The 27,928-nt window shown below is 39.9% G+C and overlaps 1 protein-coding gene and 1 non-coding gene across 3 annotated transcripts in view; one reads left to right on the top strand and one right to left on the bottom strand.

The window, feature by feature from the left end:
- The window catches only part of BBS9 (Bardet-Biedl syndrome 9), a 480,327-nt gene that overhangs the window by 401,362 nt on the left and 51,037 nt on the right, over nt 1–27,928 (top strand). For both annotated transcript variants that reach the window (XM_070369516.1, XM_005889113.2), the window contains one exon: nt 11,111–11,333. In XM_070369516.1, the coding sequence (XP_070225617.1) occupies nt 11,111–11,333 (223 nt within the window). The remainder of the gene's footprint in view (nt 1–11,110; nt 11,334–27,928) is intronic.
- LOC138987701 (U6 spliceosomal RNA) lies at nt 21,756–21,860 on the bottom strand. Its single transcript, XR_011464081.1, has one exon. It is a non-coding gene; the product is annotated as a U6 spliceosomal RNA (small nuclear RNA).

Here is a 27,928-nt window from a genome sequence, read left to right on the forward strand (position 1 = left end):
GATTGATCCTTTGATCATTATGTAGTGACCTTCTTTGTCTCTTTTCACAGCCTTTGTTTTAAAGTCTATTTTATATGATATGAGTATTGCTACTCCTGCTTTCTTTTGGTCCCTATTTGCATGGAAAATCTTTTTCCAGCCCTTCACTTTCAGTCTGTATGTGTCCCTGTTTTGAGGTGGGTCTCTTGTAGACAACATATGTAGGGGTCTTGTTTTTGTATCCATTCAGCCAGTCTTTGTCTTTTGGTTGGGGCATTCAACCCATTTACGTTTAAGGTAATTACTGATAAGTATGATCCCATTGCCATTTACTTTATTGTTTTGGGTTCGAGTTTATACACTGTTTTTGTGTTTCCTGTCTAGAGAATATCCTTTAGTATTTGTTGGAGAGCTGGTTTGGTGGTGCAGAATTCTCTCAGCTTTTGCTTGTCTGAAAAGCTTTTGATTTCTCCTTCATACTTGAATGAGATCCTTGCTGGGTACAATAATCTGGGCTGTAGGTTATTTTCTTTCATCATTTTAAGTATGTCTTGCCATTCCCTCCTGGCTTGAAGAGTTTCTATTGAAAGATCAGCTGTTATCCTTATGGGAATTCCCTTGTGTGTTATTTGTTGTTTTTCCCTTGCTGCTTTTAATATTTGTTCTTTGTGTTTGATCTTTGTTAATTTGATTAATATGTGTCTTGGGGTGTTTCTCCTTGGGTTTATCCTGTTTGGGACTCTCTGGGTTTCTTGGACTTGGGTGAATATTTCCTTCCCCATTTTAGGGAAGTTTTCCACTATTATCTCCTCAAGTATTTTCTCATGGTCTTTCTTTTTGTCTTCTTCTTCTGGAACCCCTATTATTCGAATGTTGTAGCATTTAATATTGTCCTGGAGGTCTCTGAGATTGTCCTCATTTCTTTTAATTCGTTTTTCTTTTATCCTCTCTGATTCATTTATTTCTACCATTCTATCTTCTAATTCACTAATCCTATCTTCTGCCTCTGTTATTCTACTTGGTTATTTCTTATTCGTTGAGATTTTTAAGAATATAGTGTGTTAGGGAGAAGTTGACCCCTTCAGTTTATTCACATGGTTCTTCTCTTGTCCTAACTTAAATAAGATTCTTCTCGGACTTTGTCAGATATAGGGATATTTGGGGAGTCTATGACCTCATGTGTCTTTTGATTCCAAAATAGAAATGTCTTCTCCAAGTATTCTCGATAATGAGTCCCTGAATTGAGCATCGATAACTCAGACTCATTGAAGTCAAGTTTGACCATTGTTATGTTTTCAGGGGATGTGGTGTCCCAGGGCAGTTCCTTCATGTCAGTTATAGTAGTCCAGGCAGCTAAGAGGTAGACTTTGGTAGACTCTTCTAAAAGTTTAACTCATACAAACTGACACAAATCATAGTGCTTTTTGATTATGCAGTAAAATCTCATTTATTTATACACAGATTATTTATTTGGATAAAGAAGCTGATATAAATTTTGTGACCATAAATTTTCTAGGTGAAGACCTCATATATTTTCTGCCTAAAGTGACTTGATGACAATAGACTGAGAGACACACATGATGAAATGGGAAAAAAGTTCTTGCCGAGTGGCCAAGAGCATGGGATTTAAAGCCATGCAGTTGGATCCCATTACAGCTCTTACTTTTAGTAACTGTGTTATTTATGATAAACTTTTTTACTTTAAACTACTTTACATCTAGCACCTTAGTTGGAAGTTACAGCACCAACTTCATGGGATAAATATTTATTAGTACAAATAATGTTTATAAATTTCTTAGCATACTTTCTAGTACATAAGAGATCCTAAACAGTTGTTACTTTTGTTGTTATTATTTCTAGTGTCATTATTATTCACAAGAACCAACCCTCCAAAGATCAACTTTCAGAGAGTATTTCCAGAAGTAAGAATAATAATATGGAATTAAATAATTAAGTAACTACAATTGATAAATGGTGCCAGTGCTTATTCACTCAATCGTGTCTGATTCTCTGTGGCCCCATGAACTATAGCTCCTCTGTCCTTGGAATTTTTCAGGCAAGAATACTGGAGTGGGTTGCCATTTCCTACTTCAGGGGATTTTCCCAACCCAGGAATTGAACCACATCTCTTGTGTCTCCTTCTTTGGCACATGGGTTCTTTACCACTAGCACCACTTGGGAAGCCTCCCCATGATTAATAAACATGTCTCATTAAGTCTAAATGTACCTGGCAAAGGAAATTACTTTTCTGATTTTTTTAACCGATGAGAAAACTGAGATGCTGAGGCCTAAAATAACTTTCCCAGAGACATACAGCTTATAAGGAAAGGTGTCAAAATTTAGCCTAGGTCTTCAGACTTCTAACTTTCATGACCCTTGCTGCCTCCTACAAGGAAATACATAAGCAAGCATAAGTCCTCGCCTAAAGCAGTGAATAATTGAAGGACCCAGTGCTACATGTTAGGCCAGGTAACTAATGTCAGAGGGAAAAGCAGCCACAAATTCATGAGTCACTTTCCTGGGCCTCCCTTTTCCCCTTGATCTTGACCTGGTAACTACTATCTTGTTAGCTTTCCTATACCTTCAAAGAGGTGATTTTTTGTATATATTTTTTTCTAGTTATTCTCAGTGGGATAATTGGCCAACATGATCTAATTTACCATCATGAGAAGCAGGTTCCCCCTGAATATTCATTATCAATTTTATTTTTCAGTCTTAATATTTTTGTAAGTTATTTCTGAATAGTACCTGTGACTGGAAACTTTTGCCTGAAGCAAACTTGAATCCTTAGTCAAGATGTTTGTCTAGGTGAAGCATCATTAATGTTTTGTTTTAAAATTGAATATGGCTATCCAGGATCAAGTTTCATGATAATTCAGGTAATCTACTTTGTGTTCCTTTTCCTGTCTAAAGCTTCAGGATCAGCATAGGTCAAATGCAGATTTCTTAGCAAAATGTAACTTAAAAAAAAAAAGGATCAGAGTAGGTTGATTTGAAGCAACCTTGTGCTTTCTGCCTGTATTGCTGCTAAACTGCATGAAGTTTACTAAGCTTCTGTTTGTCAAAAAGGTTTTAGATTTTCACCTGATAGGAAGCAGTGTGTTTTATTTTTCATAATATTATGTTGATAAGCCTGGCACCTTGTTCTACTTTTGGTTAAAATCTGAAGTAGATTTCTACAGCTTTTGAAGCATCACAAAGAACTGGAGAACTCCATTAAGTCCAATAAGTCATTGCAGTTTAAGATAAGAAAGGATGATGTTGGAGAGTTCGGTTCAGTTCACTTCAGTTCAGTTGCTCAGTCATGTCTGACTCTTTGCGACCCCATGAATCGCAGCACACCAGGCCTCCCTGTCCATCACCATCTCCTGGAGTTCATTCAAACTCACGTCCATCGAGTCGGTGATGCCATCCAGCCATCTCATCCTCTGTCGTCCCCTTTTCCTCCTGCCCCCAATCCCTCCCAGCATCAGAGTCTTTTCCAATGAGTCAACTCTTCGCATGAGGTGGCCAAAGGACTGGAGTTTCAGCTTCAACATCAGTCCTTCCAAAGAACACCCAGGGCTGATCTCCTTTAGAATGGACTGGTTGGATCTCCTTGCAGTCCAAGGGACTCTCAAGAGTCTTCTCCAACACCACAGTTCAGAAGCATCAATTCTTCAGCACTCAGCTTTCTTCACAGTCCAACTCTTGCATCCATACATGACTACTGGAAAAACCACAGCCTTGACTAGTCGGACCTTTGTTGGCAAAGTAATGTCTCTGTTTTTCAATATGCTATCTAGGTTGGTCATAACTTTTCTTCCAAGGAGTAAGTGTCTTTTAATTTCATGGCTGCAGTCGCCATCGGGTTTCATTTTATTAGTGATGGGTTTAAAAAGCTTAAACTGCTACATAGGCCATCCAGCTTGGTTTCATTTTTTTAAATTTTATTTTATTTTGTTTCAATTTCAAAGAGCTGTTTTACTTCTCAGAGGTATATAGCTCAATATTTCAAGCCCTCCTTTGCATGAAGAGAGATTTGCTGAATAAAATCTATTCTTTAGAAATAATCTGAACCGAGATCAATCCTGAAAAGTTCTTATATCTTACAAATATATAATTTACAACTAAAGAACTAAATTTGTACCTAGCTTTACAATAACATTTCACATCATTGTTTTTAGCTTACCTTGGCTAAATATAACATGATAGAATACAATACAAAGTAATAGTAACCGTAAAGCTCTGTAGATCAGTCATAAATACCAAAGACTTACTGTGAATTCTTTACATCTATTCAAGATGAAATCTATTTCTCTTTGATACAGTTTTTTTTTCAGATAAATAAATATGATGTAATCATCATTTTACCTTCAAATGTGTAATGTGTAAGACAGGCTGTTTCTAAGAATGTTCTCTTCTCAACTGAACCCTAGCTGTGGCTACACAATCTCCATTTGTTCATTTACACAGATCTCTCTCTCTTTTTTAAATCTTTCCTCTCTCACTTAGAGTTAACTATGTGCACATTTGGTAATAAATGCTACCATGGCATTTTGTGGTTTTTCCCTATACTACTATAGTTGCGGATGTGGTAGTGTTTCTATTATAAACATACTTTTGCAGAAGTTTATAATTTGTTTGAATAAAAGTTTAAAGATGTTACTTTGTACGTTGGGTTCCAATGGTGTGTTTGTATTTTCTGATTTTTTAGAAAAGTAGGATTGCATATATATGCTTATTCCACAGTATCTTCTGCGTAAGATTTTTGAGTGCCTTATCATTCATGTAAGATTGGCATGGCAAATAGTGTTATTCCTGTTTTATGGAGACTTTGGATATACCCTGGGCTTCCCAGGTGGTGCTAGTGGTAAAGAATCCCCCGGCCAATGCAGGAGACATAGAAGATGTGGGTTCGATCCCTGGGTCAGAAAGATCCCCTAAAATAGGAATGGCAGCTCCAGTATTTTTGCCTGTAAAGTCCCATGGTCAGAGGATCCTGGCGGGCTACAGTCCATGGAGTCACAGAGAGTCAGATCCGATGGAGTGATTGAGCACATGCGCATGCGTACACACACACACACACACACACACACACACACACACACAGCCTACAGAGATTAAGTGATTTATCAAAGTGAAGAGGCAGTTGAGGTGAATGAGTTAAGTCAAAACCCAGAAGCTGAGGGGCAGTTATCTTCAACTTAGTTGTTTTAATTTGTAGGTGGCATGAGAAAATCTTTTAGGTTTTTCTCTTTTTTGCTTACTTTTGTTGATACCCTGGGAAATACACTTTACAAACTTGGTCAAACTTTCTGCTTCTTATTCTTTCTGAAAAGCCACTTGCTTACACTGGTATTTAGGCACCATGACCAGTGGAGACTAGCAGGACAGGTAGGGCAGAGACGTCAGAAACTCAGCCATGGCTGTCTGGTCTCTGGATCATAAAAGTCAGAGCTCAGTTGTCTTCAGTCAGGAAGAGGATAGCAGAGACCATAGACATGAGACATCCCACTGGTACCGAGAGGCATGTCGGGCCAGCATGGCATACAGGAGCCTCCACACAGGCAGGTGGAACACAAAAGCAGAAGGCTGAGTGAGCAGCCTCTCAGTCTGGGGGATGCGTGCAGCAGGCAACTTGGCACTGCAGTCAAGCAGCAGGGCTACAGCCATAGGTTTCGTTCCTTGGGAGGGATTTGGCAGGAGCAAGGCAGCCCAGTCCATTAAGGAGGGGCCTTTCAAGCAGGCTCCCAACATAGGGGCTCAGGTAGAAGGACTCAGACAAAAGTCAAGTTACCACATGGGATAGAGTCTAGAGCTTGGGAGCAAAGGAAAACGCCAATGATCACTTGTAGACCAGATACAGTAAACACAAAAAAGCCCAGTAAATAAATTAATTTGTAATGCTGACAAGGGCTGTGGAGAAGATAAAACAGAATAGCATGTACATTTACATTTATTGATTGATTTATTCACACATTTATATCTTTATTTAACTTCCCACCTACTATTGTTTCCCAAAAGCCGCACATAGGTAAACTGGGATTTAAGAGTTAGGCTGTGGATTTGAGAACTAAAATCATATCAATTATTACTGAAGAGCGCTTGCTTAGTAGTTTCATCCCTTCCAGACATTTTTAGTGCTATTTTAAGCACTAAAATTAAGATTTTCCTTCACTCTCACAATTAGGAGAGAGCAATTGGTGAACATCAATTGGTGTTCAGTTATTAGTACAACTGATGCTCAACATTAGAGGATAAAGATCAGGTGTGTGCATGTGGGTTGTGTGTGTGTATGTTTGTGTGTGTGTTTAGACATTAAAACTGAATATTGGACTTATCAATTTAAAGGATCTAAATAAAGGTGATGGACTCAAACACCAAAAAGGTGGTTAGAACAGCTTACCTTTAAACTTTTTGTCCTTGAGATTCTAGATTTCCACATGGTTTTGTTTCACGTTTTATCAGGTAAGTAGGCTATGTGTTTGATCAGTATATTATCACATTGCATTTTTAAAGCTCTTCTTTTGTCCCATAAACATTCCTTTTTTTTTTATTATATTTGAGTTTATGTAGCAATTTGAGCTCTCCAAATAATAACCCTGTATTTCAGTAGCAATCTTTTTGAAGTTTTGGCATCATGCCTCATTATATTTAAGAAATATCCATGCCAAATACCTAACCATGACATGGTTTTTGACTTGATCTGCAAGTTGGCAGTAGAAAAGGAAATTCTGTAGTACTTCTGTATTAACTAAATGCCATATCTACTTAAATTATCTAATATGCTACTATAACCTACTTATGAAAATAATAGTTAGCTTAGATGAATAGTCTATAAAATAGTAGGAACTGTTTTAATGCTGAAATGACCACAGAGTACATAAATGCCAAATTATATACAAAGGATCTTTCCTTCTTATACTCCAGAGGTCATCATTGATGGTATCAAAAACAACTTGGAAATGTGTCCTCTACAATGACATTTGGGTTACTATTTTGTCTTAATTTTCATCCCCATTATTATTGAAATACAAATTCAATTTTAAATATTGATCTGATTTAGATTTTGATAGTTGTATAGAGATTTCTTTGTAGCAACTGGTGTTTTATTATTCTTTAGTGGTTTGGAGTAGGAAGTTTTTGTTATAGCCTTTGACATCTCATTTAAAAATAATTAATGTGTTTCCTTATTTGCCTGGTGGCGTCTATAATGGATCAATAGAGTGAAAAATCCTTATGTTGGCAATCAGTGGGAAGTTCTTTAGTGGATATATAGAGATTCTGCACTTTGGTCTAAAGAACGAACTGCTTAAGCCTAAAAGGAAGATATGTGGTGAGTGTGAGAAAGGCCTGGGGCTTAATTGTGTTTGCTTGTGTGAATCAAGAGTGTGGTGTGGCTGCCAAGAAAGCAGAGGCAACCGGAGGCCTGGCTGGCAGGGAGAATTCCCAGTAAACAGTGGGGTGGGGGGTGACTCTACCAACCCTGAATCCCCATCCCCTGCCTGCTGTCTTAGGGTCAGTTTGGGGTTCCCTAGTTAGCTGTATAAATGTTTAAGTGTTTAAAATTGGAGCTCATTCAAAGACAAGTGGTCAGGATGGAGAGAAAACTTGAAACCATGTTTATATAAGGAAGAGCTGGAGGAACTGGGGATGTTTATTCTGGAAGAGAGGGTACTGAATTGCTGTCTTCTTAGTATAAAGGGTTGTCATGTAGAAGAGAGGTTAGATTTATCCTGCATGGCTCTGGAGGGTAGAATAAGGGCCAATGGGGCAGATTTTAGCTCAGCTTTAGCAATAACTTTCTGCTAGTTTCACGTGTCCCTTAAAGGAGTAAACTGTCTCAAAAAGTGATAATTTTGTATCTTGGGGACAGCCATACCTAGGCACATGGTTTCTGTTTTATTCCAGGAAGCATCCCATGAGACTGGACTAAAGATCTCCAGAGTCCTCCCAAATCTGCGATCCTAGTTCACCATCTCTCACTATCTCTCTCTGTCTCTGTCCAGCAGACACATTTCTTGACCAAGCATAGTGCTAGGGGTGCGGACATCTCCAGGCACTGGAGAAACCAGAATGCTGACAGTGGCCACGGCATAGGGTGAGGAGTGCTCCCAGGGTGATGAACTGGGTGAGTCCGGTCTCAGAGTCCCAGAGAGGGCCCACACATGTGATGTTTAGATGGCAGTGCCTGAGCTGAGTTGTAAGTAGGAGTTGGCAAGAAAGAATGGTGATTAGGCATTGCAACAGGAGGATCAAGCTTTTGGAGAGGCCAAGGTGAGAGTGTGGGTGCAGGTGGACAGGGAGAGAATAAAATGGAGCAGGAGGTGGAGCAGAAAGTGCTTTGTGTGCTAAACTGAGCATTTGGCTTTAGGAGTTGAAGTTTAGGAATCATGTATTCCAATTTGCATGTTTGAAAGGTGGCTTAGCTGATAAAGTTGAGGATGGAGCAGTTCAGTTCAGTCACTCAGTTGTGTCCAACTCTTTGCGACCCCATGAATTGCAGCACGCCAGACCACCCTGTCCATCACCAACTCCCAGAGTTCACCCAAACTCTTGTCCATCGAGTCGGTGATGCCATCCAGCCATCTCATCCTCTGTCGTCCCCTTCTCCTCCTGCCCCCACTCCATCCCAGCATCAGAGTCTTTTCCAATGAGTCAACTCTTCGCATCAGGTGGCCAAAGTATTGGAGTTTCAGCTTTTTTTTTTTTTTCAGGTGTGCAAAGATATATTTTAATCCTCACAGAGTTTTTACATACACTTTGAAATTTGTAACAACTCTCAGACCACTGATGTTTTTTCATCCCATTATAACAGCAGGAGTTCACATCAGAATAGTTCCACCCTGAAAGATCTGCAAGATCATATCCCCTCAAAGTCAGAATTTAAGATTTCACATGAAATTTTAATCTCTTACTCTTTCTCTCCAACAAACATACATTATATACAAATAATGTTGTGACTCTCTTAAGGATGTGATAGTGATAATGTGATTCAATTAGTTTTTTCCATGCAAGGATTTGCAAAATTGGTTTTGTACCTCAGTGTTATAAGAGGGTTGTGGTCAAAGGAGATTCCTTTGGAGAGTTGCTAAAGTGTTACGTTATGTCTACCTTATTCAGCCACAGGGAGATGAGGGGGTTTCCCTCCCCCTTCAATTTAAACTTAACAGAGCCCAGACTGCATCTCCTAGAGTCTATGGAGCCCAAAAATCAATACCAAACACATATGAGGAAAAAACAAATGAGATTTGCCAACTATCTGCCTAACAGAGAGGTTGTCTACTTGAAAGTTACAGCTTTAGCATCATTCCTTCCAAAGAACACCCAGGACTGATCTCCTTTAGAATGGACTGGTTGGGTCTTCTTGCAACTCAGGGGGCTCTCAAGAGTCTTCTCCAGCACCACAGTTCAAAAGCATCAATTCTTCAGCGCTCAGCTTTCTTCACAGTCCAACTCTCACATCCATACATGACCACTGGAAAAACCATAGCCTTGACTAGACGGACCTTTGTTGGTAAAGTAATGTCTCTGCTTTTCAATATGCTATCTAGGTTGGTCATAACTTTCCTTCCAAGGAGTAAGCGTCTTTTAATTTCATGGCTGCAGTCACCATCTGCAGTGATTTACCAACAGTCAATTCATCCAGGGACTCCTCTCTGAGTCTCAGGTTTCCCATCCCTTAGGTGAGGCCTTGGACTATTCTGCAGAATTCTATGAGGGTAGTCATTCACTGTCATCCTTTGTAATTTCACTTTGTCAAGTGTGTGGTGCCCTAGGTCTCACTGGCCACTGGATACAAATGCAATCATTGGTAGTAATACCCAGATTTCACTCATTTTTGATGCTTAGGACCTCTGGAACCCCTGAAAATCACACCCAGTTATCTCTGGGCATGTCCAATGGGAGAGCATAAGCTGCCTTTCTCCTTCAAGCCTCCTTACCTATTGTTATCTGTTCAAGGCTCCTCACTTGTCGTTATCTGAACCCACCTGACTGTGGTGCCTCCTTGTGCCAGTCCTTTGTGATGGCACCGCAGTCCCTGTCTGCCATTGATAGCCCTAGAATTCCAGCCTGTAGGGTACTGAGGTGGCCCTGCCCTTCTCACAGTCTTCACTGTATCACAGCCACACTGTCACCAGCCAAAATGGATAAACGGCTCACTGCCTCATTCTGTGTCACTTTTTGTCACCTTGACAGGGAAGTGGGACTGGATAGGCTTGTACCTCCCAAAGTCCCTCTTGACAAAGGTCCTCTAGTTTCTGCCTGCAGCTTCAAGACTATGGAACCAATCCTGAGAGACACACCAGGGTTTTCTCTCCATTCCAGTTTCCCCCAGTCTCTTCCTGTCTTGGCTGGTTCTCCTTCAGCAGCAAAATGAATTATAATCCTAGGCTTTGCCTCTGGATCATCAAACATAGCAATACCTGAGTTATTGATGATTACCATGTGTGGTGCGGGGCTAAAAGCTACTCGTGTACCATCTCATTTAATCACTCCCAAGAATTGATGCTTTTGATCTGTGGTGTTGGAGAAGACTCTTGAGAGTCCCTTGGACTGCAAGGAGATCCAACCAGTCCATTCTAAAGGAGATCAGCCCTGGGTGTTCCTTGGAAGGAATGATGCTAAAGCTGAAACTCCAGTACTTTGGCTACCTCATGCGAAGAGTTGACTCATTGGAAAAGACTCTGATGCTGGGAGGGATTGGGGGCAGGAGGAGAAGGGGATGACAGAGGATGAGATGGATGGATGGCATCACTGACTCGATGGATGTGAGTCTGAGTGAACTCTGGGAGTTGGTGATGGACAGGGAAGCCTGGCGTGCTGTGATTCATGGGGTTGCAAAGAGTTGGACATGACTGAGTGAATGAACTGAACTGAACTGAACTGAACCCTTGGAGGTACAGATTATTAGTAGCCTCATTTGTACATAAGGATGAGGCTAAGGGGAATTTAGTAACATGCTCAAACAGCAGACAGAGCTAGAATTTAAAACCAGACTGGTCTAGACTACCAGACACCAAGCTCTTAACAAGTTCCCAGCACTGGGACCTAAACACTCATAATCTTATAACCTGGTTAATGGTAAAGTGCTTACTTTGCTCATTTGTCATCTTTGCATAAATTCCAAATTGGCTTTTGCATCCAGGGCTGGGAAGAAACGGTGGATGCTGCTCTTTCTCACCTCTTAAAGACCTGCCTATCGAAGAGTTCCAAGGAACAGGCTTTGAACCTCAACAGCCAGCTGGGCATACCCAAAGACACAAGCCAACTGAAGAAGCACATCACCTTGCTTTGTGATCGATTAGCCAAAGGTGGACGTCTCTGCCTAAGTACTGATGCAGCAGCTCCGCAGACCATGGTCATGCCAGGTAGGAACTCCATTCATGCTCCCCAAACACAATTGTATTAAGACTTTGGCCAAATTAAAGGGATGCGCCTTTTATTGTGGCTGTTTTAGGGGGTTACATTTCATAGCAAAGTGATGATAGCCAAGAAAATTGCTTGCACATTTCCCTTCAGATATCCCAGGGTAATCACTTGGATAAATATTCTTGGGGTATTTGCTTGTTAAACATTTCTAGAATGGTATGTCTTTTTTCTTCCCCCTGCTTTTAAATATATGATCCACTTTGTTTTGCTACTAACCAATAAAAAGTGGATTAGAGAATAAAACCATTTTTAAGGAAAATTTTACTAAATGTGATCTCGCGATACCATATTTCATAAATGTAAATAGCATAATACAAGCGGCTAATATAGTCCAGATGAGTCCCATCCCTGCTGCCGTTTGTTTGGATTGTGGTCACCAGAATAGGGGGGAAGAGACAAAGAAAAAACTGGAGATCAGGCAATATGAGCAGGCTTCAGGGCTGAGGCCACTGTGTGCCAGGTTGAGAGATCCAGGTTGCCCCTACCTGGGCAGTCAGTAATGGCCATGGGCATCCAGGTCAGTATTCCCACTGTCAGAGGGGCTGAGCTGTCAAGGACTCTGCATTTTGGTCCTTAGGAGGCAGCAGCTCCCAAGTCCTGCTTCCATCTTCTTAGTGTCTCTCTTTATGGCAGCAGCAAGGAGCACAGAGTAAATGAATTTATTAAATGAAGCAGCTATAGCAACTATTTCCTCCTCAAGCAGGGACCATAGTATGGGAAGTGACGTGAATTTTTTTCATCTTCTTCTTTATATGCCTTTTGTACACCTACCTCCCTACGCTGATGCTCTTCCTCTTGTTTCCTTTCCCCCTCAACCAGCATTCCTAGAAGTAAAAAGGAATGCAAGTGAAAACTTTAAAAAGATAAACATGGAGACAGCATAGCATAATCTAATAAGCACAGGCTCTGGAGGCAGACAGACCAGTGTTTGGGTCCTGTCTTTATGCCTTACTGCTCATATGACTTGAATATGTTACTTAACTTTTCAGAGTCTAGTCTCTCCTTTCAAAGTGGGTATAACAGTGCCTTCCTTGTTTCCAGGGCCTTCTATGTTTATAAAGTACCTAGCACAATTCTCGGAACAGAGATACACTCAGAAACTCAAACTATAATTACTGCCATTGTGTAGATGTATGTATAATTCATCTTCTAAATTTGGGTGAAGAGAATGACTGGCATGGGACCATAGCATTCTATAGTCTATGATTTGAAATATTTTTTACCTTAATTATACACAGACAGAACCTTTTATTCCAAAACCATATTTCTAATATGGTGTTTCAGAATAGAATTGCCTTCCTACATAGAAACAGTTCTAATAGTTTATCTGAATTTAGGTCTTCTTCATCTTGCCCTTGTTAACATCCACCTAACTAGTCCTTTGGCCTCTATTCACCCATTGCTGTCCACTGTTAGGATGCCACATTTATTGAATATAGAACTATAGTCATTTGTTTAAATAACTAGATTTGGAGGCGACTTCAGGGCTGTGTCCATAGAAACCCTTGATGTAAAATTTCTAACTGTTGGAAGGAAGACGGTGAGGAAAGGAGGAAGAGAGGGAAGGTAGGAACAGAATGAAGGAAAGTAGAAAATGTGTTTGTTCGCAAACCAGGAGTCTGTAAGCCAGGTGTGTGCCTGTCACCGCAGTCTAACTGAGCTCATCCCGTTGGGGTGACTGAAGCTGTGCATGTTTGTCGTGCTCACAATTGCTTGCCTTCACTTAATAGTGTTTGGCTTTAGTTGAGTGACTCTCCCTCCCACCTGCTGTGATCCAATCATGACAGTGACTTTTAAAAAATTGTTAAATCAGTTCTCTTTGTGATTACCATGCTTCATTATTGACTATAATACTTTTCCTCCTTGGAGCTCAAATTTTTCACACACTAATTTCTGCACTTGGTATGTTTTTGAGGTAGAAGAAACACGTGCAATTATTGCTGTTTTACAAATAGCAATGGAGTTCGGGAAAGCTAAATATCTTGCCCAGAGTCACATGGTTACCGGAAGGGTTAGTCTAGATTCGAAATCTTCTAGCCCATTGTGCTTCCCACTAGACCACACAAACCACAACAGTACAAATAGATTTCTAGCCAGAGCCTCCTTCTGGGTAAACTGTTCTCAATCTGGCCCTCTTTTCACTTAAATTGGTGTCGCTCTGTGGGAAGAAAAGGGCAGAAACTGTTTGACACAATCTCTTTTCTTTGCTATGAGGGATATAATAAAGGTTTACCTTGTATTTGCTATGTTCTTAATTTTTATTATCTTGGTAGGTGACTTGGTACCATTATTACAGACATAATAAGAAGTACTGTGAGTTATTTCTGCTTCAAACCAGTAATTACGCAATTTATGATATTCGTTTGGCTGTCGTAGTTGTCTCAGAATACATGAAGGTTAAGTGGCGTACTAGAAAAGAGTGGATGACCGAACACATGGACACACACACATTTTTCACAGACACTATCTTCTTTTGAATGGTTGGGCGGGAACTCAGAAATCATCTGGTTTGCCTCTTTCACCTAACAGCTGGGGTAACGAAGGCCCTAGAAAGATGAAGTGACTTAGTGGTTGGTATTAAAAGGCAGGAGTGTGTGTAATTTTACCATGTTCCCTATTAAATGGCAGATGAATAAACATCTCAGAATAAAAAACCCTTGGTCTTTTCTAGCCTCCTGACTTTATGAGCCTAGCACCTTGTATGTGCCCTTTCTTTGGTGCAGTAAAGGCCATGATGACAACATCCTCCCTGGCGCCCAGAATTTGAAAATCTTCCACACTGGGAATTACCTTAAGGACTTTGTTGCCTCACATTTCTCCTGCTTGCCTTTATCAACCTTCAGATTCTCCATCAGCATATAACCTAACCTTTACTGGATATTCTTTTTATTACAGAACCTTCAAACTTATATTTCTTTTCTTACCTCTACTACTCACATCTTTCTGTTGGGGAATATTGCACTTTAATTACATGTATTTTTCTTAATCTCAGTGATATGGATTCTACCCTTAGAACAAGAGTTCCATGGGGCCACCAGGGTAGTGTTTTTACAAAAATCTGGATGTGAATGCCTTTAGTGGTCTAGCTGACTTTCTCATGCATGTTTGCTTCATCCTTGCAGGTGCTTAGGGCTGAGGTTTACCTTACATTGCTAGATTGATTATGGAAGGTTCGAGACTAATTGGTATCAGGAAAAGACCACCTGAAACTGGAGCCATTTCATTGTTGTCATTGGGAAAACAAAAGATTTGTTTGAAAAATAGTAAAATTAAAATCAACAGTAAGTTTATCATATATTTGCCAAAATTTATGTGATGTCTGTTATGTTATAGCAGTTCTTAGAGACAGCTATTGGAGAAGGCAATAGCACCCCACTCCAGTACTCTTGCCTGGAAAATCCCATGGACGGAGGCGCCTGGTGGGCTGCAGTCCATGGGGTCGCTAAGAGTCGGACACGACTGAGCGCCTTCACTTTCATTTTTCACTTTCACACATTGGAGAAGGAAATGGCAACCCACTCCAGTGTTCTTGCCTGGAGAATCCCAGGGACAGGGGAGCCTGGTGGGCTGCTGTCTGGGGGGAGTTGGACACGACTGAGAGTCGGACACAACTGAAGTGACTTTTGCAGCAGTTTCAGATGACGGACACTCACAAAGAAGGCCATTTTTAAGAAAACACATTCCAACGCGTTATCCATTTTCCTAGGGGCCTATCATTTTTATGCAAACGATTTTCTTCAGAAATATTTATCTCGTCATTATTCTAACCAGTTTTCTTCACTTCATTGTTAAGTGGACCAATTGCCAGATTTTCCCTGGGTACTGTCCATGCATGTGGTACAAGTGGTTCTCTAATAACACCTAATTTGCATTGCATTTTGCATTATCTGCAAGATTTGTGATTTCCCTCTGCAACCCATTTATGCTGTATTTGTAACAATTTCCAACAGTCACTGAAAGATGAACCAATATAAGAAGTTGATGGCAGGTGGGGATTCATATAGTGTTGAATGTGGAAAGAAACTTGAGTAGAGACTAGTTTTATAAGTGGCCAGTTAGTTTTTGAGTGACTATCTTTGTATTATGCTTTTGTTTTTTATTACTACAATTAAGATAATTAGAACATAGGAGAATCCCCCTCCCCCCAATTATGTAAGAATTTAGAATGCACTAGCCTAAATTCCGATCTCATGTGCTGATGTGGCATTTCAAAGCAATGCAGAAAGGACTTGGTGAATTAATTGAAAAATGTCACTGGGAGCAGACCGACCATTTGGAGGAAAAGTAGATTCCCTAGGCCATAACATGTGCCACAATACATTTCAGATGGGTAGGAGATTTAAATGTAAAAAAAATGAAACTGCCCGAACAGAACAAAATAGAGGTAGATACATAGATATGGAGGCAAGATAGGCCTTTCTAAGTTAAGTCAGCAAAGGCAGATAGCAAAAGACAGAGTTTCAGCTATCTACTTCTTAAGATCTGGTCCAGAAGCATGTGAACTGAGGTGTGTGTTAAGGATAATTACCCTGGATGGTGCAGTCACGGGTGGTGTCTGAGCATCCTCCTACTAGTTCTCTTCCATATAAGGTGTACATTTTCCTACAAATAACATATATAACTTTTATAAAAAGAGACTGTGGTAAAAATGCCAACAGTAAAATGACTGTAGTATCAGAAATGGTAGTAAGGAAAAAATGGTCAGTTTCGTAAATCAGGAAAATTAACGACTTTTACAGTATTCAAGGGCGATGACCTGTGTTTATGGGGCTTGTTTATATTTCAGTTGTGATAAACAAATACAGGTTCTTCAGGACTTTGTGCAGCTTGTTTGTGGATTCTGCTTCCTTCCTACCTCTATATCTCATCTCTGAAAATAAGCCAAATCCTGCAAATTATTGATCTCTGAGCAATTTGCTACCCTTTTCACAAGTGACTTCATAATTACTAAATTAGGTGAACACTTTGCCTATAAGCCTCAGTCTGCTCTGAAGGCTTTTTCAATAAGACCATTCCCTTCTTAGAACATTCTCATTTCTTAACTTCTCTTTTGCTATCAGAAACTGTACCTGACCCACCTGGGCTTGTCTTTTCCAGTCTGCTTTGTGCATCTGTGCCTGCACGTGGCCTTCTTCTCTGTGTGTACACTCCTGGTGTGTCTTCTTCCTCTTACAAGGACACTAGTACTTTTGGGTTGGGGCCTCACTCTTATGACCTCATTTAACCTTAATTATCTCTTTAAAGACCCTATTTCCAAATACAGCCACATTGGGGGGCTGGCTAGGGCTTCAACCTATGAATTTTGGGGAGGACACAAGTCAGTCCATAATGCCTCCAGATAATAGCTAAGTGCATGAAGGACTTATATTTTATTCTTTTTTGTGTGTGTGAATATAGTATCCTACTTATGCCTAGTATATATATAGTTGATGCCCATCATATATTTTTTAAACTTCTTATTTTGAAATAATTACAGACTCATAGGAAGATGCAATGGCAACCCACTCCAGTGTTCTTGCCTGGAGAATCCCAGGGACGGGGGAGTCTGGTGGGCTGCCGTCTGTGGGATCACACGGAGTTGGACACGACTGAAGTGACTTAACATAGCATAGCATAGGAAGATGCAAAAATTCTCCATAGAATCCCAGGTACTCTTCATCCAGCTTTCCCCAATGGTGACATTTCACAGACTGTAGTCTAGTATCAAAAATAGGAAACTAACTTTGGTCTACCTTATGTTTTTAGAATGAATCAGTGGAGCTGTTTATAAAGAAGCTAAGTCTTAAAGTAGGTGTGAATTTTAGATATTTAGAAAGGACAGTTGCAGATACTATAGATAGAGTTGTTAATTTAAGCAAGGAGATATGGGTCTTTAAGTAAACTGCTTAAATTTCAGGTTGGAAATTTAGTTTGATAGATCAGTAAGCATCAATTGATATAGAACTTGAAAAGCTAGATAAAAGAGGTTGAGCAAATGGTGAAGGAAACTGTTATAGATTAAGATATAAGTGATTTATAAAGGACGGTGTTCTATTCCATTTTGAAAAGTGGTTTAAAAAACAAAGCAAAAATAACTCCCTGTGTTTTAGACATACTAATCTGATAGTTGTATACAGGAGAGAGAGGAATATGAAAAATAGGGAAGAATATAGAAGTTTCATCAAGTTTTTTAATTGCATTGATGGAAATCATTAAGTTTGTGATTTTGTTATGAATAATACGCTTCATTTCAAATACAGTGAGCTTGAGATGACTAAGATGCATCCAAGAAAAGAGATATGTTAATAGCTGGATCTGAGGGATTTGAGTTGAAGGGAAAGCTTAAAGCTTAAAAGTAGATTTTAGTATCCTCAGCTTAGAAGACATCACTGAAACTCTGTCACTGGAGAAACTCTATGGTAGTGAAGGCAGAGGCAGGGAACACTGGATTTGGGATTTATTTGCAGAGCCAGATAAGAAGTGCATTCTACATGGAGGAGGTGAATTTCAAAGAATTTCCAGCAGAAATGGTATCAGTACTATTTAGGACAGAAGGTCAAGGAAACATCCGTCTATAACTGGAAGAAACAGTATAAGAAGGCAAATGCAAGAAGTAGGCTATTATCAAGGTTTTTATTTCTTTTCCTTTTCTTCTCTTTAGAAAATATATTTTAAGATGTTTGAAGGTTGGGGAGTGGTGGTAAGATGAAAGGGCTAAAAATCCAACATTCACATTCAATGGGGAGGTTTGAGGAAGCAGAGGAACAATCTAAAATACAGCTAAACTGAAAAGAGTATTTGAGAAGGGAAACAAATGAGAAGCCAGATATAAATTGGAAATTATAGGGAGATTTTTAAAAAAGAACATTTCATGAAGTCCAGCCACATGAGCTTTGGAGAAGTAAAGTTTTATAGTAACCTGCAAGAGAGCAAGAAGGGGGTGAATGCTGAGGCAGTAAATTAAGGTTGATTTGCAGTGGCTGCTGTGGGAGGGACAAGCTCAGCCATTTAGCAACTGTGCAGCTACTTCTTCCTCTAGATTTTCTCATTGAAATACTGAGATAGCACCACCTTGTTTTGAAACAGCATTTTGCTTCAAAATTGTTTTGAAAATCAAACTGTATTGTTAGAAGTAAAGAAAGCATGCAGTTTTCAATAGGGTTGCTCCTATTAATAATTATGAGGCTTCCCTGGTGACCCAGATGGTAAAGGATCTGCCTGCAATGCAGGAGACCTGGGTTCAATTCCTGGGTCATCCATTGTAATAGGGAGTCCATAATGGAATGAAGAAGGGTTAATGGAAGAATATTTGAATCCAGGATTAGAGCTGTATTTGACAGGAGAAGCAATTAGGAGCAACTATAGGGGAAGGTCTACCATCAAAGACCTAATAGAATAACGTTCTCCCTGTGTGTACTTAACAAATACTTGTTGATAGATAAGCTGGCTGGTAACTAATTACAATGTGATGACCAAAGCCCAGTTTCTTGGAAGTAGGGCTGTTAAAACAGGAGTAGAATACCAGGGGAGTTTGAGGAATTTCCTTCCCTGCAGATGTTTAAACTAATACAGATAGTCAACAGTCTGAAGATAATTTGGGAAAAACTCTGCCTAAAAGTAGGGGATTGAATTAAATAACTCTTAAAGTACATCACTATTTCTATTTCTTCAGTCATGTCATATGAACAGATCTTTAATATGTACATTTTTATCCTCATCCAGCTGCAAATGTGAGCTGTCTTTTCTTTGGACTAATCTCATATGAGATATTATAATGGAAACCCTAACTGTGTAATTTTCAATATCATTAAAAATTGTGTAGGTTGACCAAAAGAAGGAGTATTTCCGTAACACTGGAGCATCTCTTGGAAGGTACTTATCTCTGAGGCTTTGTATTGATATAAAAAAATAAAACTTTTCTCCCATATTTAATTGGCATATGGGACTATTTTATATTCAAATGTGAGGATAAAAAATTTGTATTTATTCTAGCAGCTGATGATTTGAAGGGATTTCTACTGATTCAACTTGTAAAAAATCTTTTCTAGTTTTCTTCCTCTCAACTTTTACCCCTACCTGAACTTCTGCTACCTCAGTGAGTCTGTCTTCAATAGTAAGGTTTTGCTAGTTCACCTCCAAATTGGAGTAAACACATATCCTATTGTCTTTCCTTCAACTGTTACTCCCAGGACCTGTTCTCTCTCTGAGGAATTTGCTCTTCAACAATAACTTCTCTGCTTTCAGTAGAAATTCAGGATTATTAAAATTGCATGTATTGTTTTTAATTCTCCTTTAGATTTTAGGGTACCTGGATAAAGTATTTCAAGTGCTTAGTAGAATCAACTCATCAATCAGTTACTTATGTGAGGCAGTCACTGAAACTTATTTTATATCACTTTTTTTTCATTTAAAATAATGAGAATACCCACAGATAGATGGGGCAGATCCAGTAAGGTGGCCCATTCCCATTTATATTTCTGGCCAAAATACTTGGCCTAAACTGGGAATGACATTCTGCTTCTGACACTATGCAGCCCTTACAAGGAACGATGATGTTCTTGTAGTTAGAACTGTTGAATGAAGTCAGGTCTGTGTTCCCAGCCTTTAAAACACACTTTTCACATTAAACTTTGAAAGAAAAACATTTTTAGTGTGTTTGTTTATTCAAATAAATTATTGGAATAATTAGACCCTTCTGATTTATGTGTAGTGTGATATTTCCTAAACAATTAAAAATGAAAATAAAAAACTCTTCTCTTATATCTAGTGGCTCTTAGAGTATATCACCTGATTCTGAAAGTAAAACACCTTTAGTTCTTTAGTTGTATTTCTCTGTACAATATGTCTCAACTCTATGCTTTTTATTATTATTATTTTAATATAAATTTATTTATTTTAATTGGAGACTAATTACTTTACAATATTGTATTGGTTTTGCCATACATCAACATGAATCCACCACGGGTGTACATGTGTTCCCCATCCTGAACTCCCCCTCCTACCTCCCTCCCCATAAAATCCCTCTGGGTCATCCCAGTGCACCAGCCCCGAGAATCCTGTATCATGCATCAAACCTGGACTGGCGATTCGTTTCACATATGATATTATACATGTTTCAATGCCATTCTCCCAAATCATCCCACCCTCTCCCTCTCCCACAGAGTCCAAAATACTGTTCTATACATCTGTGTCTCTTTTGCTGTCTCTCATACAGGGTTATCGTTACCATCTTTCTAAATTCCATATATATGTATTAGTATACTGTATTGGTGTTTTTCTTTCTGGCTACTTCACTCTGTATAATAGGCTCCAGTTTCATCCACCTCATTAGAACTGATTCAAATGTATTCTTTTTAATGGCTGAATAATACTCCATTGTGTATATGTACCACAGCTTTCTTATCCATTCGTCTGCTGATGGACATCTAGGTTGCTTCCATGTCCTGGCTATTATAGACAGTGCTGCGATGAACATTGGGGTACACGTGTCTCTTTCCCTTCTGGTTTCCTCAGTGTGTATGCCCAGCAGTGGGATTGCTGGGTCGTATGGCAGTTCCATTTCCAGTTTTTTTTTTTTTAAATTTTATTGTATTTTTAAACTTTACATAATTGTATTAGTTTTGCCAACTATCAAAATGAATCCGCCACAGGTATACATGTGTTCCCCATCCTGAACCCTCCTCCCTCCTCCCTCCCCATACCATCCCTCTGGGTCGTCCCAGTGCACTAGCCCCAAGCATCCAGTATCGTGCATCGAACCTGGACTGGCAACTCGTTTCATACATGATATTTTACATGTTTCAATGCCATTCTCCCAAATCTTCCCACCCTCTCCCTCTCCCACAGAGTCCATTTCCAGTTTTTTAAGGAATCTCCACACTGTTCTCCATAGTGGCTGTACTAGTTTGCATTCCCACCAACAGTGTAAGAGGGTTCCCTTTTCTCCACACCCTCTCCAGCATTTATTGCTTGTAGACTTTTGGAAAGCACCATTCTGACTGGCGTGAGATGGTAACTTATTGTGGTTTTGATTTGCATTTCTCTGATGATAAGTGATGTTGAACATCTTTTCATGTGTTTATTAGCCATCTGTGTGTCTTCTTTGGAGAAATGTCTGTTTAGGTCTTTGGCCCATTTTTTGATTGGGTCGTTTATTTTTCTGGAATTGAGCTGCAGGAGTTGCTTGTATATTTTTGAGATTAGTTGTTTGTCAGTTGCTTCATTTACTATTATTTTCTCCCATTCTGAAGGCTGTCTTTTCACCTTGCTTATAGTTTCCTTTGTTGTGTAGAAGCTTTTAATTTTAATTAGGTCCCATTTGTTTATTTTTGCTTTTATTTCCAATATTCTGGGAGGTGGGTCATAGAGGATCCTGCTGTGAAAAAAATATGGAATGCTTCACGAATTTGCATGTCATCCTTGCAGGGGTCATGCTAATCTTCTCTGTATTGTTCCAATTTTAGTATATGTGCTGCCGAAGCGAGCACAACTCTATGCTTTTTAAAAGGTAGCTTTTTGTTTTTAAAATGTTTGATTTTTATTTTAAAAATTTATTTTATTAAAAATTTTATTTTTATTTAAAAATTTTTTATTAAAATTTTTTATTTTTTATTTTAAAATAAATATATTTTGGTTAGTTAGAATTTTTGTATTTCTCTCAAATCTGCTTTTTGAGCAATACTCCATGTCATGTGTAAAATGTTCCTGAAAAATATGGTATCAATCTCTAGCTTCAGAAGCTGTGAATTATGCTAATACTGATAGGAAGATTTTTATTTAGTATAAGCATTTGCATATTGGTTAAGATATTTTTGGCTTTTGTTCTAAGATATTTATGGCTTTAAAGCCCATAAAACAAGAATCAAATTTAAACCCCATAAAACAAGAAGTAAATATATACATTGTACTAGTGAGCAGTAGCAGAGAAGGCAATGGCACCCCACTCCAGTACTCTTGCCTGGAAAATCCCGTGGACGGAGACGCCTGGTGGGCTGCAATCCATGGGGTCACTAAGAGTCGGCACGACTGAGCGACTTCACTTTCACTTTTCACTTTTATGCATTGGAGAAGGAAATGGCAACCCACTCCAGTATTCTTGCCTGGAGAATCTCAGGGACGGAGGAGCCTGGTGGGCTGCTGTCTATGGAGTTGCACAGAGTCAGACACGACTGAAGTGACTTAGCAGTAGCAGTAGCAGCAGTGAGTAGTATGGCAAGGTATGCAGGGCTCCAGCTTACTAGTTATAAGCCAATGGAATGGCAGATACCAAGGGTTCACGTGTGAAGTTTAGTGGGTTTCACTCAGTATGCGAGCAAATTTGGAAAACTCAGCAGTGACCACAGGACTGGAAAAGGTCAGTTTTCATTCCAATCCCAAAGAAAGGCAATGCCAAGAATGCCCAAACTATTGCACAATTGCACTCATCTCACATGCTAGCAAAGTAATGCTCAAAATTCTCCAAGTCAGGCTTCATCATTACATGAACCGTGAACTTCTGATGTTCAAGCTGGATTCAGAAAAGGCAGAGGAACCAGAGATCAAATTGCCAACATCCGTTGGGTCATCAAAAAAGCAAGAGCATTCCAGAAAAACATCTACTTCTGTTTTATTGACTATGCCAAAGGCTTTGACTGTGTGGATCACAATAAACTGTGGAAAATTCTTCAAAAGATGCGAATACCAGACCACCTGACCTGCCTCATGAGAAATCTGTATGCAGGTCAGGAAGCTACTGTTAGAACTGGACATGGAACAACAGACTGGTAACAAATAGGAAAAGGAGTACATCAAGGCTGTATATTGTCACCCTGCTTATTTAACTTATATGCAGAGTACATCATGAGAAACACTGGGCTGGATGAAGTACAAGCTGGAATCAAGATTGCTGGGAGAAATATCAGTAACCTCAGATATGCAGATGACACCACCCTTATGGCAGAAAGTGAAGAAGAACTAAAGAGCCTGTTGATGAAAGTGAAAGAGGAGAGTGAAAAAGTTGTTTAAAGCTCAACATTCTGAAAACTAAGGTCATGGCATCTGGTCCCATCACTTCATGGCAAAGAGATGGGGAAATAGTGGAAACAGTGTCAGACTATTTTTCTGGGCTCCAAAATCACTGCAGATGGTGATTGCAGCCATGAAATTAAAAGACACTTGCTCCCTGGAAGAAAAGTTATGACCAAGCTAGACAGCATATTGAAAAGCAGAGACATTACTTTACCAACAAAGGTCCATCTAGTCAAAGCTATGGTTTTTCCCGTAGTTATGTATGGATATGAGAGTTGGACTATAAAGAAAGCTGAGCGCCGAAGAATTGACACTTTTAAACTGTGGTGTTGGAGAAAGACTCTTGAGAATCCCTTGGACTGCAAGGAGATCCAACCAGTCCGTCCTAAAAGAAATCAGTCCTGAATATTCATTGGAAGGACTGATGCTGAACTGAAACTCCAATACTTTGGCCATCTGATGGGAAGAACTGACTTATTGGTAAAGACCCTAATGCTGGGAAAGATTGAAGGTGGGAGGAGAGGGGGAGGACAGAGGATGAAATGGTTGGATGGCATCACTGACTCAATGGACATGAGTTTGAGTCAGCTCTGGGAGTTGGTGATGGACAGGGAAGCCTGGTGTGCTGCAGCCCATGGGGTCGCAAAGAGTTGGACATGACTGAGTGACCGAACTGAACTGAACTGAACTAATGAAAAAATAAAGTTTGATACAGCATACTTTGTCAATGGGACATTTAGTCATATATAGGAGACAAGTTACCTAATATTGTTACCTGTTTTTATTTTTTTAAGAGATAAAAAAATCTTTCCTTTCAAAATTAGATAAAATATAAGGCTGCTAAATTTTAAAACTTGACATGTTATCTCATGGAAAATCATTGATAATTTTTACACTTTATAAATTTATAAATTATAAACTTCATACACCATTTCCATTTTAAAAACATGTCATGGATAAAGCCAGATTGAGACCCCAAAGTGAAATTTCTGTTGAGTGTGTAGTATGTTTGAGGCACTGTTCTAGTTGCTACAGGCGCCGTGGTAAACAGTCCACCTTTACTTTCTGGTGTTACTTTCTCATTTCTAAACTTTGCCCAGTTTTCCTCTGCTATATTACATCGACTCTATTCTTTTTCTTCCCCTCCAGACTTACAAATTATACCAATTATACTGTGGTCTGCTGCTGCTGCTGCTAAGTCGCTTCAGTCGTGTCTGACTCTGTGCGACCCCGTAGACAGCAGCCCACCAGGCTCCCCCATCCCTGGGATTCTCCAGGCAAGAACACTGGAGTGGGTTGCCATTTCCTTCTCCAGTGCATGAAAGTGAAAAGTGAAAGTGAAGTCTCTCAGTCTTGTCCGACTCCTAGCGACCCCATGGACTGCAGCCTACTAGGCTCCTCCGTTCGTGGGATTTGCCAGGCAGGAGTACTGGAGTGGGTTGCCATTGCCTTCTCCGATACTGTGGTCACTTATATATAAATTTGGGATAAAGCTAATAGCAGTATCTGTAAATAATTCATCTTTGGTGTAGGGAACAATATTAGCAGCATAATGAGCATGTGTAAAATTTTTCAAGGGGGGAAAGGAGTTTTCTTCATGAAGATAGGACTGTTTTTTTGTCTTTTAACAAAAATTAAAAAAAACACTTTGTCATGTTCCAGGCACTGTACTGGGCATTGGAATATGCTGATCAAGAAGAGAGGTTTCCACCTTCATGGGAGCTTACTTCTGGCATAGGAGTCAGATAATAAACAGTTTGTAAGGCTAAATAGGAGAACTGCAGGTTGAATTATGTACAGTATAACAAATAGGGAGTTGAAAGAGTTGCGCAGGTGGGGGCTACTTTATACAGGGTGATTGGAGGAGGCTTCTGTGATGTGGAAGATGAAAAATGAGGATCTAGGGGAGTAGCATTCCAAGCTCAAAGAATAGGATTCAAAAGCCTGGATTTGCTGAGAGTAGTTCATATTCATACACAGACAGGCACATATGTAAGTATCTGAGCTAATGAATGTGTTAATTAAATCATCAAGGGGAATACTCTCCCACCATATCATATATCAAATAATCACATGTAAACTTTAAATCTCTTACATCTTTGTTAATTATACCTAATAAAACTGAAGAAAAAAGAATTTAAAGGGCTGGAGGCTAGAAGGGTCTTGGTGTATTCAAAATATAGTTGATGGCTTGATCTTAATGAGGAAGGGAGAGCCACATCATGTAATATTCCTTACATACCATGGTCAGGAATTTATGTGTTACCTTATGAGTAGTGGGCTTCCCAAGTGGCACTATTGTTAAAGAACCCACCTGCCAGTGCAGGAGATGCAAGAGACGCAGGTTTGATCCCTGCGTCAGGAAGATCCATTGGAGAAGGAAATGACAACCCATTCCAGTATTCTTGCTTGGAAAATTCTATGGACAGAGGAACCTGGTGGGCTATAGTCCATAGGGTCCCAAAGACTCAAATGCTACTGAGCATGCACGCATGTGCATGTGCTCACACACATACACACATGTGAGTAGTGGGAAGCCATCAAATGGTTTTAAGCAGGGAAATTATGTGATCTGATCTATGTTTTCAAGAATTACTATGGCTACTATGTCCAGAATGATTTGGAAAACAGGTGGAATGGAAACAGAGGGAGAGCTAGAGAGACTGTTGTAGACATGTAGGCGAGAGGTGATAATGACGGGGGTTGTCACAATGGCCTATTTCAGAGTCTGGAATATGTAGAACATGGTGATGGATTGCATGTAAGGGGTCAGACAAGGAAGCAGAGATGACTTCTGGAATGTCTGCTTTACTAGCAAGTTAGAAAGTAGTATTGTTGGTGAAATGAGGGAATCTGGAGGAAGAACAGTGTGTGTGTGTGAACGTGGATGATAGGAAGGACAGAGTAAAAGACTCAGTTTTGGACCTATTCCATTTGTGAAGCCTAGTGGGCACCCAGCTGTAAATACTGAGTGGGCTGGTGCTCAAGGGAGACTGTCGGGAGATGGCAGCCTCTGTGTCACAGTCTTTGAAGCTGGACCGGCTCACTCATATGGGGAGAGAAAAGAGAAGGGAGGCCTCATCTAAACCCTGAGGCCTTCCAGCATCTGGAGGTCAGGAAGAAGGGCAGGAACCAACACTGGAAATTGAAGAGAAGTAGCCAAGGAATGAGTAAAAGGAAAACTGTGAGAAAGGAGCCACATGGAAGCCAAGAAGGGAGAATTTCCAAAGTCAGCATTGTCACATGCTGCTAAGATGGAGCAAGATGAGGGCAGAGGTGGGAGCTGACAGATTTCTACCTGAGGTTCTAGTACATTTTGTATATCATGTAGTCTATTTTGTTAATTAATGAAATAATCATACAGATGTGAAAGTGAGTGTTAGTCACTCAGTCATGTCCAACTCTTTGAGACCCCATGGGCTGTAGCCCACCAGGCTCCTCTGTCCCTGGAATTCTCCAGGCAAGAATACTGGAGTGGGTTGCCATTTCCTTCTCTAGGGGATCTACCCAACCCAGGGACTAAATCCAGGTCTCCTGCGTTGCAGGAAGATTCTTTACCATCTAGCCATCAAGGAAACCCAGTCATACAGATATCCAGTTACAAAGTGAGATAAATACTATGAGGCAAGAGATTATAGAGACTCAGAGTTGGAAAGTAGCAGTGAAATCATGAAGAGAGATAGCCATGAGAACTTCTTCAGAAGAGAAAAAGAACAGATTTGTTCATTGATTGGACATAAGTCTTCGTGACCCAGATAATCACGATGGTGTGATCACTCACCTAGAGGCAGACATCCTGGAATGTGAAGTCAAGTGGGCCTTAGAAGGATCGATATGAACAAAGCTAGTGGAGGTGATGGAATTCTAGTTGAGTTATTTCAAATCCTAAAAGATGATGCTGTGAAAGTGGTGCACTCAACATGCCAGCAAATTTGGAAAACTCAGCAGTGGCCACAGGACTGGAAAAGGTCAGTTTTCATTCCAATCCCAAAGAAAGGCAATGCCAAAGAATGCTCACACTACCACACAATCGCACTTAGCTCACACTCTAGTAAAGAAAGTAATGCTCAAAATTCTCCAAGCCAGGCTTCAGCAATACATGAACTGTGAACTTTCAGATGTTCAAGCTAGATTTAGACAAGGCAGAGGAACCAGAAATCAAATTGCCAACATCCGCTGGATCATCAAAAAGGCAAGGGAGTTCCAGAAAAACATCTACTTCTGCTTTATTGACTATGCCAAAGCCTCTGACCGTGTGGATTACGATAAACTGTGGAAAATTCTTCAAGAGATGGGAATACCAGACCACCTGACCTGCTTCTTGAGAAACCTGTATGCAGATCAGGAAGCAACAGTTAGAACTGGACATGGAACAACAGACTAGTTCCAAATAGGAAAAGGAGTACGTCAAGGCTGTATATTGCCACCCTGTTTATTTAACTTATATGCAGAGTACGTCATGAGCAACGCTGGACTAGATGAAGCACAAGCTGGAATCAAGATTGCTGGGAGAAATACCAGTAACCCTAGATATGCAGATGACACCACT

This window comes from Bos mutus, chromosome 4 (assembly GCF_027580195.1).
Source record: "Bos mutus isolate GX-2022 chromosome 4, NWIPB_WYAK_1.1, whole genome shotgun sequence".
NCBI lineage: Eukaryota > Metazoa > Chordata > Mammalia > Artiodactyla > Bovidae > Bos > Bos mutus.